The 14,281-nt window shown below is 40.1% G+C and overlaps 1 protein-coding gene across 4 annotated transcripts in view; it reads left to right on the forward strand.

Annotated features, from left to right (window-relative positions):
• Positions 1–14,281, forward strand: part of galnt1 (UDP-N-acetyl-alpha-D-galactosamine:polypeptide N-acetylgalactosaminyltransferase 1) — a 209,668-nt gene that overhangs the window by 87,194 nt on the left and 108,193 nt on the right. For all 4 annotated transcript variants that reach the window (XM_078538667.1, XM_078538668.1, XM_078538666.1 and 1 more), the window contains one exon: positions 7,248–7,416. In XM_078538667.1, coding sequence (XP_078394793.1) covers positions 7,248–7,416 — 169 coding nt within the window. The remainder of the gene's footprint in view (positions 1–7,247; positions 7,417–14,281) is intronic.

A 14,281-nucleotide genomic window follows, 5' to 3' on the forward strand; every position in this document is an offset into this window, starting at 1 on the left:
CTTAGACCAGAAAAGGTTAAAACAAGATTTGATAGAGTTGCTCAAAGTTAAGCAGGGTTTTGATAATTTCTCCTTATTTACTCTGTTTCCAGAGGCAGAAGGGTTGATAACCAGAAGATACACATTTAAGGTGATTGGCAAAAGAACCAGGGGCAACCTGACAAAAATTACAGGGGTATGGGGAAGGAGCAGGAGAGTGAAATTAATTTGATAGCTCTACCAAGGTGATGTCAAAAGCACAATGTGCTGAATGATTTTTCTATGCTGTATCATTCTATAAAGTTTTCTCCAAAAACTACTTTTCATAAAATTTGTAAAAGTACACTACTTAACAGTTCAAAGTTAACTTTCCATAAAGTGAAAACCAGATCAGTTTCTTTGCATATAGTATATGGCACTCTGAGGTGTCTCACGAGACTTGCAATTAGAGCTTATGTTACAATATTCATACGAATTAGGAGCAGGAGTAAGTCATTCGGTCCCTCGAGCGTCCTCTGCCATTCAATAAGATCATGGCTGATCTGATTGTGGCCTCAACTCCACATGGTACTGATCCCTGATAACCTTAGGTTCTTGACTGACAAGGGAGTTGATCTACCTCTGCCTTAAAAATATTGACCCTGCCTCCACTGCTCTCTGGGAAGAGTATTCCAAAGATTCACACCCCTTAGAGAAAAAATTTCTTATCTCTGTCTTAAATAGGAAACCCCATATTTTTAAACTGTGACCCCTAGTTCTAGTCTCTCTCACAAGGAGAAACACCCTTTCAGATTCACCTTGTCAAGTCACCTCAGGATCTTGTGTTTCAATAAGATCACCTGTCATTTTTCTGAACTCCAAAAGATACATGACCAGCCTGTCCAACCTTTCCTCATAAGATAATCCCCGATCTTGGGTATCAGTCAAGCGAACGTTCTCTGATCTTCTAACGCATTTATATCCTTGCTTAAATAAGGAGTGTTATGACCAGGTGAAAAGGGGTGAACTGGCTCCCCTCTGTTCAACCTCCTCAGTTGTTCACAGCAAAGGTTTAAGCTTCTTTTTCATGAGGGTATGCCTTTTCCAAATCAGAATGTATTTACCTATTTAAGCTGTGAGCAACAAGGAGCAAAAAAAAAAAAAAAGATTTTCTTGAGCCAAGAGAGAGCAAATTTATTTATCACCAAACCCGAGGAAAAATAAAACGCGACGTCAAGCATTCGGCTTTCATGCAGTCATGCAGAAGCCCTTGCACATGCGCTCGCGCACATGCTTGTTAAGAAATCTCGGCTCGCTGGTAGATTTCTTATACAGTTGGCTTCTCAAACTGAGCAACACACTTATTCCAAAAGTGAGAGAGAGCAGCCTTTAGCCTGTTTCCTCCGCTGAAGACTTTCTTGACACCGCCAGTGTCACTTGCAATCTCAAGTGGCTGGGCAGCCTTGCCTTGAAATACTTCACCCATTGTGTATTTTCAAGAGGTTTTGGGTGTCTGTCTGTGGCAGCCATTGTTTCAATATCCAGTACTTTGCATTTTTAATAGCTCTTTCTTAGAAGTTATAAGTTTTGATGGGTGTCTGCATTATAGCCAATGACTATCTCTTCACACTCCCATGAGGCTGATTTGCTTGTTTTTCATGTTCACCTTGGAATGTGGCCCTTCATTTTTAAGCAGCTTGCTCTGTCTCTGTCCAAATTATAAAACTTCCAGTCAGTTGAAAGTTGAAAAATCATGTTTTCAAAAAATAAAGGGGCCTCGTGTCAGAAGACCAAAACTGTACGTAGTACTCTAGATGTGGACTCAGCAATGCCCTATACAACTGTAGCAAAACATCCCTATTTTTATATTCCATTTCCCTTGCAATGAACAACAGCATTCCATTTTCCTTCCCATTCACTTGCTGTACCTGCACACTAACTTTCCTGGTTCATGCACCAGGACACCCAGATCTCTGTGTACCATAAAGTTCTCCTACACTCTCCATTTAAATAATATGTTGCTTTTCAATGCTCCTGCAAAAGTGGACAAGTTCACATTTTCTCTCATTATACTCCACCTGCCAATTTTTTGCCCACTCATTTGACCTATCTATATCCCTTTCCAGACTCCCTAAGTCCTCTTCACAACTTACTTTCCTACCTATCTTTGTGTCATCAGCAACTTTAGCAACCATACATTCAGTTCTTTCATCCAAGTCGCTGATATAAAGTGCAAATAGTTGAAGCCCCAGCATGATCCCTGTGGCACTCCACTCGTCACATCTTGCCGACCCGAAAGAGGCCTATTTATCCCTACTCTCTGCTTCTTGTTAGCTAACCAACCTTCTTACCACACTAATATATTACCCCCTACACCATGAGCTCTTATTTTGTACAGTAACCTTTGATGTGGCACCTTGTCAAATGCCTTCTGGAAATCTAAGTACAGCACATCCACAGGCTCCCCTTTATCCACTCCTCAAAAAGCGCTAGTAAATTAGTCAAACATGATTTGTCTTTCACAAAGATATGTTGACTTTGCTTGATTGCATTGAGATTTTTCTAAGTGCCCCACCCTAACCTTCTTAAAAATAAATTCCAGCAATTTTGCTGCAAGAAATGTTGAGCTAACTGGCTTAAAGCTATTTTCCAACCTAATGGCACCTTTACAGGATCTAGGGAATTTTGGAAAATTAAAACCAATGCATCTACTATCTCAGCAGCCACTTCTTTTAAGACCCTAGGTGAAGTCCATCGGGATCTGAGCACTAGTCAGCTTTTTGTTCTAATAATTTTCAGTACCCTTTCCTTGGTGTTTGTTATTGTCCTAAGTTTCATGTCAAGCATACACTGATTTTGCAGTTTCGGGCCCCTGGTGTACTATAGTGCGAGGGCCTTAGACAGCGGCCTTTCCTCGTTGATGCTTTGTGACAGCTGCCCTGAACTTTAGTACATCACTCAGCATGTAGTCCTAGCCCTTGGAATGTGTCAGTCCAGAACATTCAGTCATCAACAGCTCTTTGCAGTGAAACACCAGCAAGTTTCAAGAAGACCAAAGAGTTTGCCTCACCGAGTTGATGGTCCTCCAGCAGCAGTTGATATTTGTCTTGGTGTGTGGCCCTGGGAACAGCCTGTCGGGCACAGAGTCCTGCATTATGGAGCTGCTCGGGATGAACATCAACAAAAACCGCGACGTCATTTCCAGAGCTGCTTTGCAAAGGCACGTTCCACAAAGAGGCGGACAATGGTTTCTTCTCTGGCCATGCCTTCAGTTGCCAAGACCCTAAGCTCTGGAATTCCTTCTCTACCCTCTCTCTCTCTTCCTAAGATGCTTCTTAAAATATAACTCTGATCAAGCTTTTCCTGCCCTAATATCTCTTTGTATGGCTTGGTGTCAAATTTTGTTTGATAACAGTCCTATGAAAGTGCCTTGGGATGTTTGTTCACCTCATCACAAGACACTGATAATGCAGTTATGTATTCAGTTGTTCAGAGCAGGGCTGGTTGTGTATGTGCTCTGTGACGAATGGTGGTAGTGCACTGTGAGAATTTGTGGAGTGGACTGCCGCATATTGAGGGTGATGAGAGACGACGGGGGTGACTGACAACTACACAATAAAGAGCATTTCTTAGAAGGGTTCCCTGAGCTGTGAGTTGGGGGAAGTGGTGTATTTTAAAATACAGTCTGGTATTTAATTTAAATATGAACTCCAGTTTGCTCTGATGGCTTTGGAGAAATCCTTTCAATTCACTCCCACTGATCACAGCCAGCTCCTCAGTCCACCACAACTGCAATCAGAGCCAGCCAAGAGGATGAGTTTGGAGGTCTGGATTAGGAGGGGATTTCTTAAAATAATTTCTTCAGTAGCATTTGAAGAAGCCTGCGTCATATATTTTGAATAAATACTGTATGATCCTTGGTCAGAGTGGGGGTGGGATAAAGTTTGAGATTCAAGACACTCACTAAGCGAATAAAGCCACAAGATTCCACAGGTTTTGAACAAACAAAAATAAACTTAAATATACAAGTTCAGGAAGATGAAACAATTTACAAAACCTATCTTATACTTTAATATTCAGGGTAATTATGAGGTACATGTGAATTAACAGGCGAACAGATGCCACCAAAATTGATTCCATGGATTTCTCAACAACCCCCCCAGACGTTTGTCACGTTGTGAGCCAACCAATCTACTGAAACTTTGTCTTTCTCAGGGGGGGTTTCCAATCTCCACATTTGAAGAAATCGCCTTGGAATTCTCACCAAAAAATCACTCCCGCTCAGACAGCTTCAACAATGGCCCACCTTGCAGCGTTTCAGTCTCGCCTTTCCCTGGATTCCCGAGTACACTCAAACGCTAGCCTACAAGCACACTTTCAGATCTTCGGCCATACCAAACCGAACACCACTGCTCCACAGGGGTACCTCTGTCTCAACGGCCCATAGTAAAGAGTTACCAACCTTCGGCTGTCTTTGTGGATCTTCAGGCTTCTCTCGAGCCCACTTCACTTAAAATCAGCTATTTGCAGCCCTTTTCATGCATTTTAACTTAATTGGGACATCTCCTTGTTCCTGTCTCTTTCACTTGCTGGCTGACACTAACTGACTATTCACTGACCCTTTAACTGCTCTGGTGACCTATCAAAACATCCCAAGAAGGTCTCACCCTTGTAAAAGGCAGCAGCAAATGTAACCAGCAGTGGAACATCCTGTACCTTTAATGTTACAATCTCCATGGTCTGCTAACTTAGCACATGGGGACACAGAATGAATGGATTTCATAATAATACAAAAATTAAATTTGCAATCAAAGGCATGTAAAAGAAATGGACAAGCTTAATTGTAACAGATGTGTATGAGAAAGAGATGTGAAGGAGAAATTGTGATATGAAAAACTGATAGAAATAGGAATGTCAGCAAAGTGGTACAGGAAAATAAAATACTCTTAACAGATATTGCATGCAAAACAAATTGTATTTATATAGCATCTTTGATGTAGTTTCAATTAGGTCTACATTCCCAGCCCCTTTCAGTGACCCCCATATCCTAGGACACCTCTTTCATTCCACCCACATCCAAAATTCTCTCCTGATCTGCCTTGCTCTCTCACTTCTCTCCCATTCCAACAAGACCCTGATACCCATTCCCTGTGCTCCAAAACACCATGGTTGCCCTGGCAAATGGAACCACTGTCACAATATTCCCAACCTGTGCATTCCCCTATTGCCAACTCCCCGATGCTGTTACAGTAGTTCTTCCAACCTACTTCTCAACTAAAGACATTTTCCTCTGTGTCTTCGCATTTTTAAAGCTGAAATAATCACATTTTTAAGTGGTAATCAAGGTGATTGATTTGTACTTTCCAAACAAATACCAAAATCATCCTAGGATTTGAACCCATAATTCAGTAATAGTTCTATAATACTCTAACTGAATTACAATTTGACTTATTTAATTAAGGTAATAATGGCCCTAATATTGTACATTACCTTAAGAATAAAATACCATTTTGCCACAAGCAACACTACTGGAGGTCCACCATTTTTTCACAAAAGGGGAGAAGTGTCAGATGAAGGGGGCAGTTGCCTGTGATACATTACAGGATTCGATGGTTTCTGTGCTATCAAAGGGAGATGAGAGAACATTTTATGAAACGCTCGAAGCCCGGGGTTGAAAACTGGAAATTAACAAATGTTCAGTAAGGAAGAAAGAAAATGCCTTGAACACTGCAACAAAGAAAATATAAGTTAATATTGTTACAATACCAGCTGCTATTAATACTGGACAAGTGGATCCCAGAATAATACAAATTCACACGAGTCTCCTGATGAACTTTTAATACAAAGAATAAAATATTTATTAAAACAAGTGAACTATATTACACCAGATAAAAAGGTTGGAAAGGTCTCAATACAGCATAAGACGATTAAAATTCCCACTATTCCTTTACCTCAGCAATATCATTACAGACACGTAAACCAGTGTAGAGTTACCACTAGTTTGACACTCCTCAGAGCTAAAAGTGGCACTTTGACTACATGGAGTTTTTCCCCCCTGCTCCTGATTCTCCCAAAACTGACCGCCTCCAGAATAATTGTTCACTGACCCTTGAACAGACCTGGGGACCTACCAAAACACTCCCAGAGGCTCCCACCCTTGTTTCTCAGCAGGAACCAATGTAACAAGCATCGGAACATCCTGTACCTTTTAAATGTTACAATCTCCACAAACTGCTGATTTATCAGACAGGGACACAGATCAATGGGTTTCATGACAGTTGTTTTGTTTTATAATGAACCTTGGGTAAATCTTTAATATTTAAGTAACTGAGTGGTAAAACATGTTTGAACATAAATCTTTACCAGATTATGGTCCACTAGGGAAAGAAGTATTTTTCTCACATTCTGGGATTGTCATGGGTTCATATCAAAACATTACTCTGGATGGTTTCTATGAGACAACTATATGAAGCCATTTATATGCCATTAAGGAAGCTTTACTATCTAGGTTTGACAATTTAAGTGAATGAATGTTTTATCTTTGCAATCCTGTAACCTGCCTCTAATACCAAACTGTTTAGATCTCCATTGCTTTCTGTATAATACAGCCCCTTAAATTATTGTCCAAAAAATTCTGAATACTTTGCGAAAGCTACATGAAAGAAAAAGATTAAGCTAGCATTTGTTCTATTTTGGCATGTACACTACTGGGTGGAATCTGTCACTGTTTTGACATTTATACAATAGAGCAGGATCTTGCCGTATTGTCATTGAGGAGAATAAGTATTATTTGGCCAATCATCTTCTTCCCTGCACAGCATCTGTATCATAGTTATAGATGCTAATATGATGGTTCCAATGTGTCTAACTTTATTGTTCTACTCCACTACTTTGTCTTAATTCATTTGGAGATACCACAAATGATTAAATATTAAACTGGCTGCTTTAGGTACTAAACACAACATACAAAGGCTTGTAACTTATTATGTGTTTAATTCCTTGTATCAACTGAAATGCCTTTTGGCCGGCTCATTTCAGTAGAATTGAGGTGCATTTGTAGGATGAAACCCTGTGTACAGTAGGATGGAAGATGACCACATACATGATCTTCTATTATAGCTAACTCTAAAACGGTAGTATCTGCAGGCCTATCCTTTCATATGCCAAGGCCAGAATACACCAAAGAGTAAGGAAAATTATGCTTATAGTAGATAATTTTAATATTTCAGACAGTGACTACAGCATTAAAGCTAAGTTTCATTTGGTAACAAAACTTTGCTGCATTTCAGATGTGATACAGAAGCCACAAGAAGGACCTGGAGAGATGGGGAAGCCTGTAATAATTTCTAAGGAAAATCAAGAAAGAATGAAGGAGATGTTTAAAATCAATCAGTTCAACTTGATGGCAAGTGATATGATAGCACTCAACAGAACTCTGCCTGATGTTAGGTTAGATGGGTAAGTACAACTTTTAAAGGCAGGTTTTTAATGTTTATGTTTTTCTACAATTCTTGGATGATGAACGAGCTATTAAAACTGCGTAACATAGGCATGAAAGGGATGAAAAATTCATAATTTCTTTGCAGCATCAATTCAAGTGAATGTTTATCTAAACAATTTGTTCATTTTACAGCTATTCATTAAAGAAAATTGCAAACATGTATTACTTTTGTTGTTTTTAAGACTAATTCTTGCATTGGAGTGTGTGTGTAGGATGGTTCTATTATCACAGCTCAACCTTCAACATTCCCTTAAATCAGCAAGTTCTTACTGGGGAGATCACTGGCCACTATCAAAACAGCTTCTGCTTGCCAGCAAAGGCAACTTTTGAATTCTTAACAAATTAACATGAATGATTTAATTAAGAATTGGCTTTGTAATCTAAAATAGTTGACAGAAACGTGTTATTTAAGCATGCCAAATACTCTAACCCATTCCACAAATTACTTTATTGCTCTCATGCCAATGATTTAAAAGTCAGTCCAGCATATAAATTGTATAATGCGAGCTATTTCTTTTTAAACCCCCTGGGTCATGCAAGTCCTGAGGTCAAAAGGGAAACACAGCTAGCACCTTTGTTGCTGTGAACTGGCTGCATTAATGTGGATGTCAATTGCACAATCAACTCCATTCTGCTGTAATTCTGCCCACTAATTGAGTCTTGTTCTTTTCCTTCCAAGACTGAAAGTAGATTTTTGTTTATCCCCATATCAAAAAACCTGAATCTTTTTGTTTTGCTCCCTATCTACAGGCCTATGCAATCTTGCGTACAATTTATATAGCTTAACATAAAACTGTAGCAGTAACATGAAGTCTGCTTCAAACTCTGCAAAAAGGCTTTTTCTGAAAGGCTGTGCTATAAGAATGTCCAACTATACAATTCCAGATGTGATGATGTTTTCAAGTTCCAAGCACATTTTTAGCTCAGACTAGGGCTTTATTTGGAAAGAGTACTTTCATTAATAATACCAGGAAAGATGCATTGGTCAAAGTTGTACAGTGTCTGACATGCCATCAAAGAAGCTATCGAGGTCCTATAAAGCTTTCTCAATTTCCTTGAGCACACTTGCAATCTCAAGTTCTGTAGTTGACCAATATGAGAGGAACTATATGATTTAAGTGTCTGCATTTAATTGGCAAATGTTATTGTTACCTTGGTGCAATCACTGACATTGCTGTGTGAAGCTGCCTGCAGTTTGTCCCTGAAAATTATCTAATCTGTAATTGACACCAGTACTCCTAAGGATTTGCCCAGAAAATCTAAATACCGGCTGTAATTGTGACCAAAAAAATTGTATTTCCGAAGGATTTCATCTACACCACATCATATGTCACAGCAAACAATTTGCTATAAATAGGAGGTGGCCACAGTACTGACTTCTTAAGACTTGGCACTATCCCATAAAACATCAATACAGACACCTATCTTTCCAGGAACCTAACTTTACAAGATAAAGGTTTGATACTATCAAACTTGCCTAAACCTTGTGGGTTTACCTAGTATGTAGCATGTAGTATAATTTGCCTTCTCTGAAGATAATTAAATTAGATAGAGCAATGTGCCTTAAATGCCACAGCAGGAAAATAAAATCTTTATGAAGCGTTGTTCATTCCAGAATCTAGCTGCATATGTTTTGATGATAATGAGCCTCTCAACTGAGAAGTTGCATTCCATCACTAAGACTGCCTATTTCCATCTCTGTAATGTCACCTGACTCCATCCTTGGTGCAGTGTATCTGCTGTTGAAATCCTCACCTATGCCTTTATTGGCATTAGATTTGATTATTCTAATGCACTCCTCTTTAGCTCTATAAACTTGAGGTCATTCAAAACTTTGCCCATACCCTAATTCGCACCAAGTCATGCTTACCCATATCCACTGTGCTCACTAACTACATTGAATCACAGTTAAGCAATGCCTCGCTTTTAAGATTCTCACCTTTGTTTTCAAATACCTCCATGGCCTTGTGCTTCCACTTTTGTAGATTCCAAGAAGTTCTCACTCAACTCTAGAATCTATTGTCACTTAGACTGTACCTCACCAAAGCTGGTGCGTACATGACATTACTGGAGTGAAGGACCGATAACCTTTGTTTGAAGCTAACATTCAAATTATGAAGGTGAGGTAATCTTCAAGAATCCAGGAAGAAGAAGCTGTCTACCACCCAGGTTTCACTGTTCTCCAGTAATTGCTCAAAGTCAGTACCGGAAGTTGCAGGGTGGTCCCAGGGATGAAAAACTTCAGTTATGAAGATAGAGTGGAGAGGTTGGGACTGTTCTCCTTGGCGAGGAGAAGACTAAGAGGAAATATGATAGAGGTGTTCAAAATCATGAGGGGGATGGATAGAGTAGATAGGGAGAAACTCTTCCTGCTCGTCAAGGGATCGAGAGAGGGCACAGATTTAAAGTGATTTGCAAAAGATACAAATATGAGTGAGAAAAAACTTTTTCATACAGCGAGTGGTTTGAGTCTGGAATGCACTGTCTGGAAGTGTGGTGGAGGCCGGTTCAATCGAGGCATTCAAGCAGGCAATTGATGATTATTTGAATAGTAATAATGTGCAAGGGTACAGAGAAAAAGCAGGAGAATGGCACTAAGTGATGATGCTCATTTGGAGAGCCGGTGCAGACACGATGGGCCACAATAGGGTTCCCCTTGTCCTCACCTTCCACCTCATTGGCCTCCATGTTCAGTTGATCATTTTCCGCCACCTCTGGCATGATGCCACCACCGGACACATCTTCCCCTCCCCTTTAGCAGTCCAAAGGGATGGTTCCCTCTGTGATACCTGATCCATTCTTCAGTCACTCCCAACACCCTGTCCCCTTCCCATGCCACCTTTCTGTGCAAATAAAGGAGATGTAATGCCTGTCCTTTTACCTCCTCTCTCCTCACCATCCAAGGCCCCAAACACTCCTTCCAAGTGAAACAGCAATTTACTTGTAAATGTGGTTTCCTCTACATTGGGGAGACCGAATGCAGATTGCGTGACCACTTTGTGAAACACCTTATTCAGTCCACAAGCATTACCTCGAGTTTTCGGTGGTCTGTCATTTTAATTCTCCACCTTCCTGTCATGCTGACATCTGTCCTTGGCCTACTACACTGTTCCAGTGAAGCTCAACACAAGCTTGTGGAACAGCACCTCATCTTTCGATTAGGCACTTTACAGCTTTTTGGACTTAACATTGACTTCAATAATTTCAGACTGCAACCCCATTTTGTTTCCTTTTTTTTGCATGTTTTGGGTTTTCTGGGTTTGTTTTTTTTGCTTTCAGACAGCAGCATACCTATTCTGGGCACATTTTTTGTTTCTTTGATTCTTTTCTTGCCCCATCACCATTCCCTTAGACCCTGCAAGACTAACTCTTCTGTCATTTCTTCTGTCCCCACCCTCTCTCAAACTTTCCTTTTGTCATTGTCCCACCCACCATTTGCTCAAAACCTATTGAATTGCTAGCTTTTTCCAGTTCTGATAACATGTCCTTGACCTGAAACCTTAACTTTGTTTCTCTCTCCACAGATGCTGCCTGACCTCAGCATTTTCTGTTATTTATAATACTTTTTATGCTGGATTATATGTACTGTGAAAAATGTTCTTCTGAATTCCCTCTTGTTCTTCAATATTTAATGGAAATGACCTCTCAAAATCCTTCATATTCCTGAAAACTTTTTATCAGAAACCTCTCCTTTAATTTTCCTTCCTTCAATGAAAAATGCCCTATTTTTTCATGCCCTTCTTCTCAACCATAATCTGTCATTGCTTATGACATTTGAGTGAATTGAGTCACTTCTGCTGCCCCACTGCCTCCCTTGCCCACTGTGCATTCCAGGAACCCTCCTGTGGTCCACCTTCAGGCAAGTCCACCTGGAGACATTTATGGTTTTCCTGAATATTCTTGGTTTTCAGGAATTCCCATATTTTGCAAACTCCACAAAATACACATATTGCCTGTCCTGTCATAGTAATTGTCACTACTTAACTGCTTCTTTCCTGACCTTAGTCTGATGAATCAACTGAACACTTGCTCACCACTGAATTGATGTTCAAAACCGAGCTCTATCTTTCAGTCTCACTCTTACACAGAGCTGTAAGTGCAACTGAGAGGGAAGTTTCCCACTTCTATCTAAGGCTGTTTTGGCAGAAGTTCTGTAAGTTGCTCTCTGAAATGCTTGAATGATACAGATTAATGTAGCAACAACTTCCAGTTGTTTGTGTGACATCAGACATAAACACAGTTGATGTGGTAAAGAATTACTTTTTGTCATTTTGGGTGATCATTCTTCTGCACCTTGACATGGACTCTCTGGACCAGTTCACATCCAGTTAATGATGCCAAATGGATCAAATTATCCTTCTGTTTAAGTTGGAATTTTGCTAACTAGTTTTGTGCTGTTGAGTTTTAAAGTTAAAAATCAGTCTGGAATTTTAGGTGTTTAGCTGAGGTCAGTATCAATGTAACTGTAACTTTTTAAGGCTAGAAAATTGAGGCTTGGATAAGGGCACTACAAACTACAATGGAATCAACATTTAATAAATAAGTGGGGCTCTACAAACTGAAAAGAGCATTGCTCAAGAGATTTCCATGTGGGAAATATGCATCAAGGGGACCCCTTTGGAAACTAGCTTTACACTTTGCCGTTCATGTATTTGTACAATAAAACAAATAGAGAAACACATGAAAAACTTAGTGGTTACAATCATGGATGGACAAAAAATTTGTTCCAGTAAAATTCTAGTATTCTTAATTACTGTAGCAAAAACAAATTGTATATGGGGTGGGGGAAGGTGAGTGCATTGGGCAAGACTGAAGTGCATTTCTTAAAAAATTGGTAAACTTGGAAGTTTCCTTTACTTAGCAGAATCTGCAAGCAAAATATTCAATAAAATTATAGTCTGAGACAAAAATCAACCACTTTTGTCCAGCTTTAGCTCAAAAGTAGTGCCTTTTTATCCAATTGCACAATTTCCATTGGCTCTAGTTTTGCTAGGGGTCCTTGGTGCCACACTCGGTCAAATGCTATCTTGATGTTAAAGGCAGTCACTCTCACTTTACGAGTTCAGCTCTTTTGTCTGTATTTGGACACAGGCTGTAATGAAGTCAGGAGCTGAGTGACCCTGGTCAAACCCAAACTGAGCGTCAGTGATCAGATTATTGCTAAGCCAGTGCTTGATAGCACTGTTGACGACCTTTTCCATCACTTCGCTGATGATTGGGAGTAGACTGATGTGGTGGTAGTTGGCCAGGTTGGATTTGTCCTGTTTTTTGTGGACAATTGGATAAAATTGGACGGAATGCTCTCCACTTACCCTGGATGAGTGCAGCTCCAATAACACTCGAGAAGCTCAACACCATCCAGGGCAAAGCAGCCCACTTGACTGACACCCCATCCACTACCTCCAACATCCACTTCCTCCACCACTGATGCACAGTAGCAGCAGTGTGTACCATCTACAAGATGCACTGCAGCAACTCAGCAAGGCTCCTTCAACTGCATTTTCCAAACCTGCGACCTCTACCACCTAGAAGGACAAGCGCAGCAGGTTTATGGAAATACCACCACTTGCAAGTTCCCTCCGAGCCACACAACATCCTGCCTTGGAACTATATTGCCATTCCTTCACTGTCACTGGGTCAAAATCCTAGGCCTCCCTACCCTGCGGGTTACCTGGATTGCAGTGGTTCAAGAAGGTGGCTCACTACCACCTTCTCAAGGGCAATTGGGGATGGGCAATAAAAATGCTGGCCTAGCCAGTGATGCCCACGTCCCATGAAAGAATAAAAAATTTATAATATTTAAAGAGTTTGACAAAGCAGCTGCAGTTCTAGCTTAACCGGATTCAAATATCATGGAGGTTATGCTTGGATACCTCTGATGGAATTTTCTGCCAAGTAACCAAGCTACACATTTTAAACAGAAATGTGCTGTATAAATGCTTCAGCTATGTGCATGACTAAACTCCTTTTTAAATTGAACGAACATTTTCTACCTACTGTTTTTGAAGTGTATTTAAGTACCTTGAATTGTTCAAATCATTGAATTATTTGGAATCATCAGAAAGATAGATCAAGCCTGATAGCCTCAACATTTGCTATTATAAGTACAAAGGCATAATTGCATGCCTAGAAAAAAAACTTAAAGATTGAAGTCATGCCTTGTTTTGAGGATTTGATTGATAAAACATCTGATGCAAATACCTATTAATAACAGTATGTTGTTGAAACATTCTAACACTGTGCCTGTAGTTAATGCTATCAATGTGGCTCGGTGATTCATTTTCTTAAGTGACAGGCAACCTAACATTAAGTAGCTGTCAGTCTTGTTGTGGTATATCTTTAAGGGGCACATCTAAAATTGCTGTGCACCGCGAGACATGACGTTATGTATATACTCATGTAATCATCAAGCAGATGATAGCAGCAATCCTAGAGATCAGACATGTTAATTATCCTCCTAGATATTGTTGTATATAGTTTCATCTCTTCAAATAAAAGAGCCTCCTTACTGAGCTACCAGTCCTTTTTGTGTGGTTGCTATGTTTGTGTAAGGTAGAAAACACAACACGATGGTGGCTGGTGGTATTTGAAGATTTAAATTCAAGATTTTACTGAACCTGCAACACTAAACCCTCCACATGCAACATAATCCTGTGTGCCCAATGTGTGGAAGTTTGAAGACCTAACAAGTACCTCTCCAATACATACAGCAGCATGAAAGTCTGTGATCGATTCTGCAGCAGTACACAATTGTCCAATACACAGCAGATCCACGTGGTCAGGACATCACACCTTGCTTGAACAGGCAGGCATCCAGTTCCA

This window comes from Cetorhinus maximus, chromosome 3 (genome assembly GCF_964194155.1).
Source record: "Cetorhinus maximus chromosome 3, sCetMax3.hap1.1, whole genome shotgun sequence".
Lineage (NCBI taxonomy): Eukaryota > Metazoa > Chordata > Chondrichthyes > Lamniformes > Cetorhinidae > Cetorhinus > Cetorhinus maximus.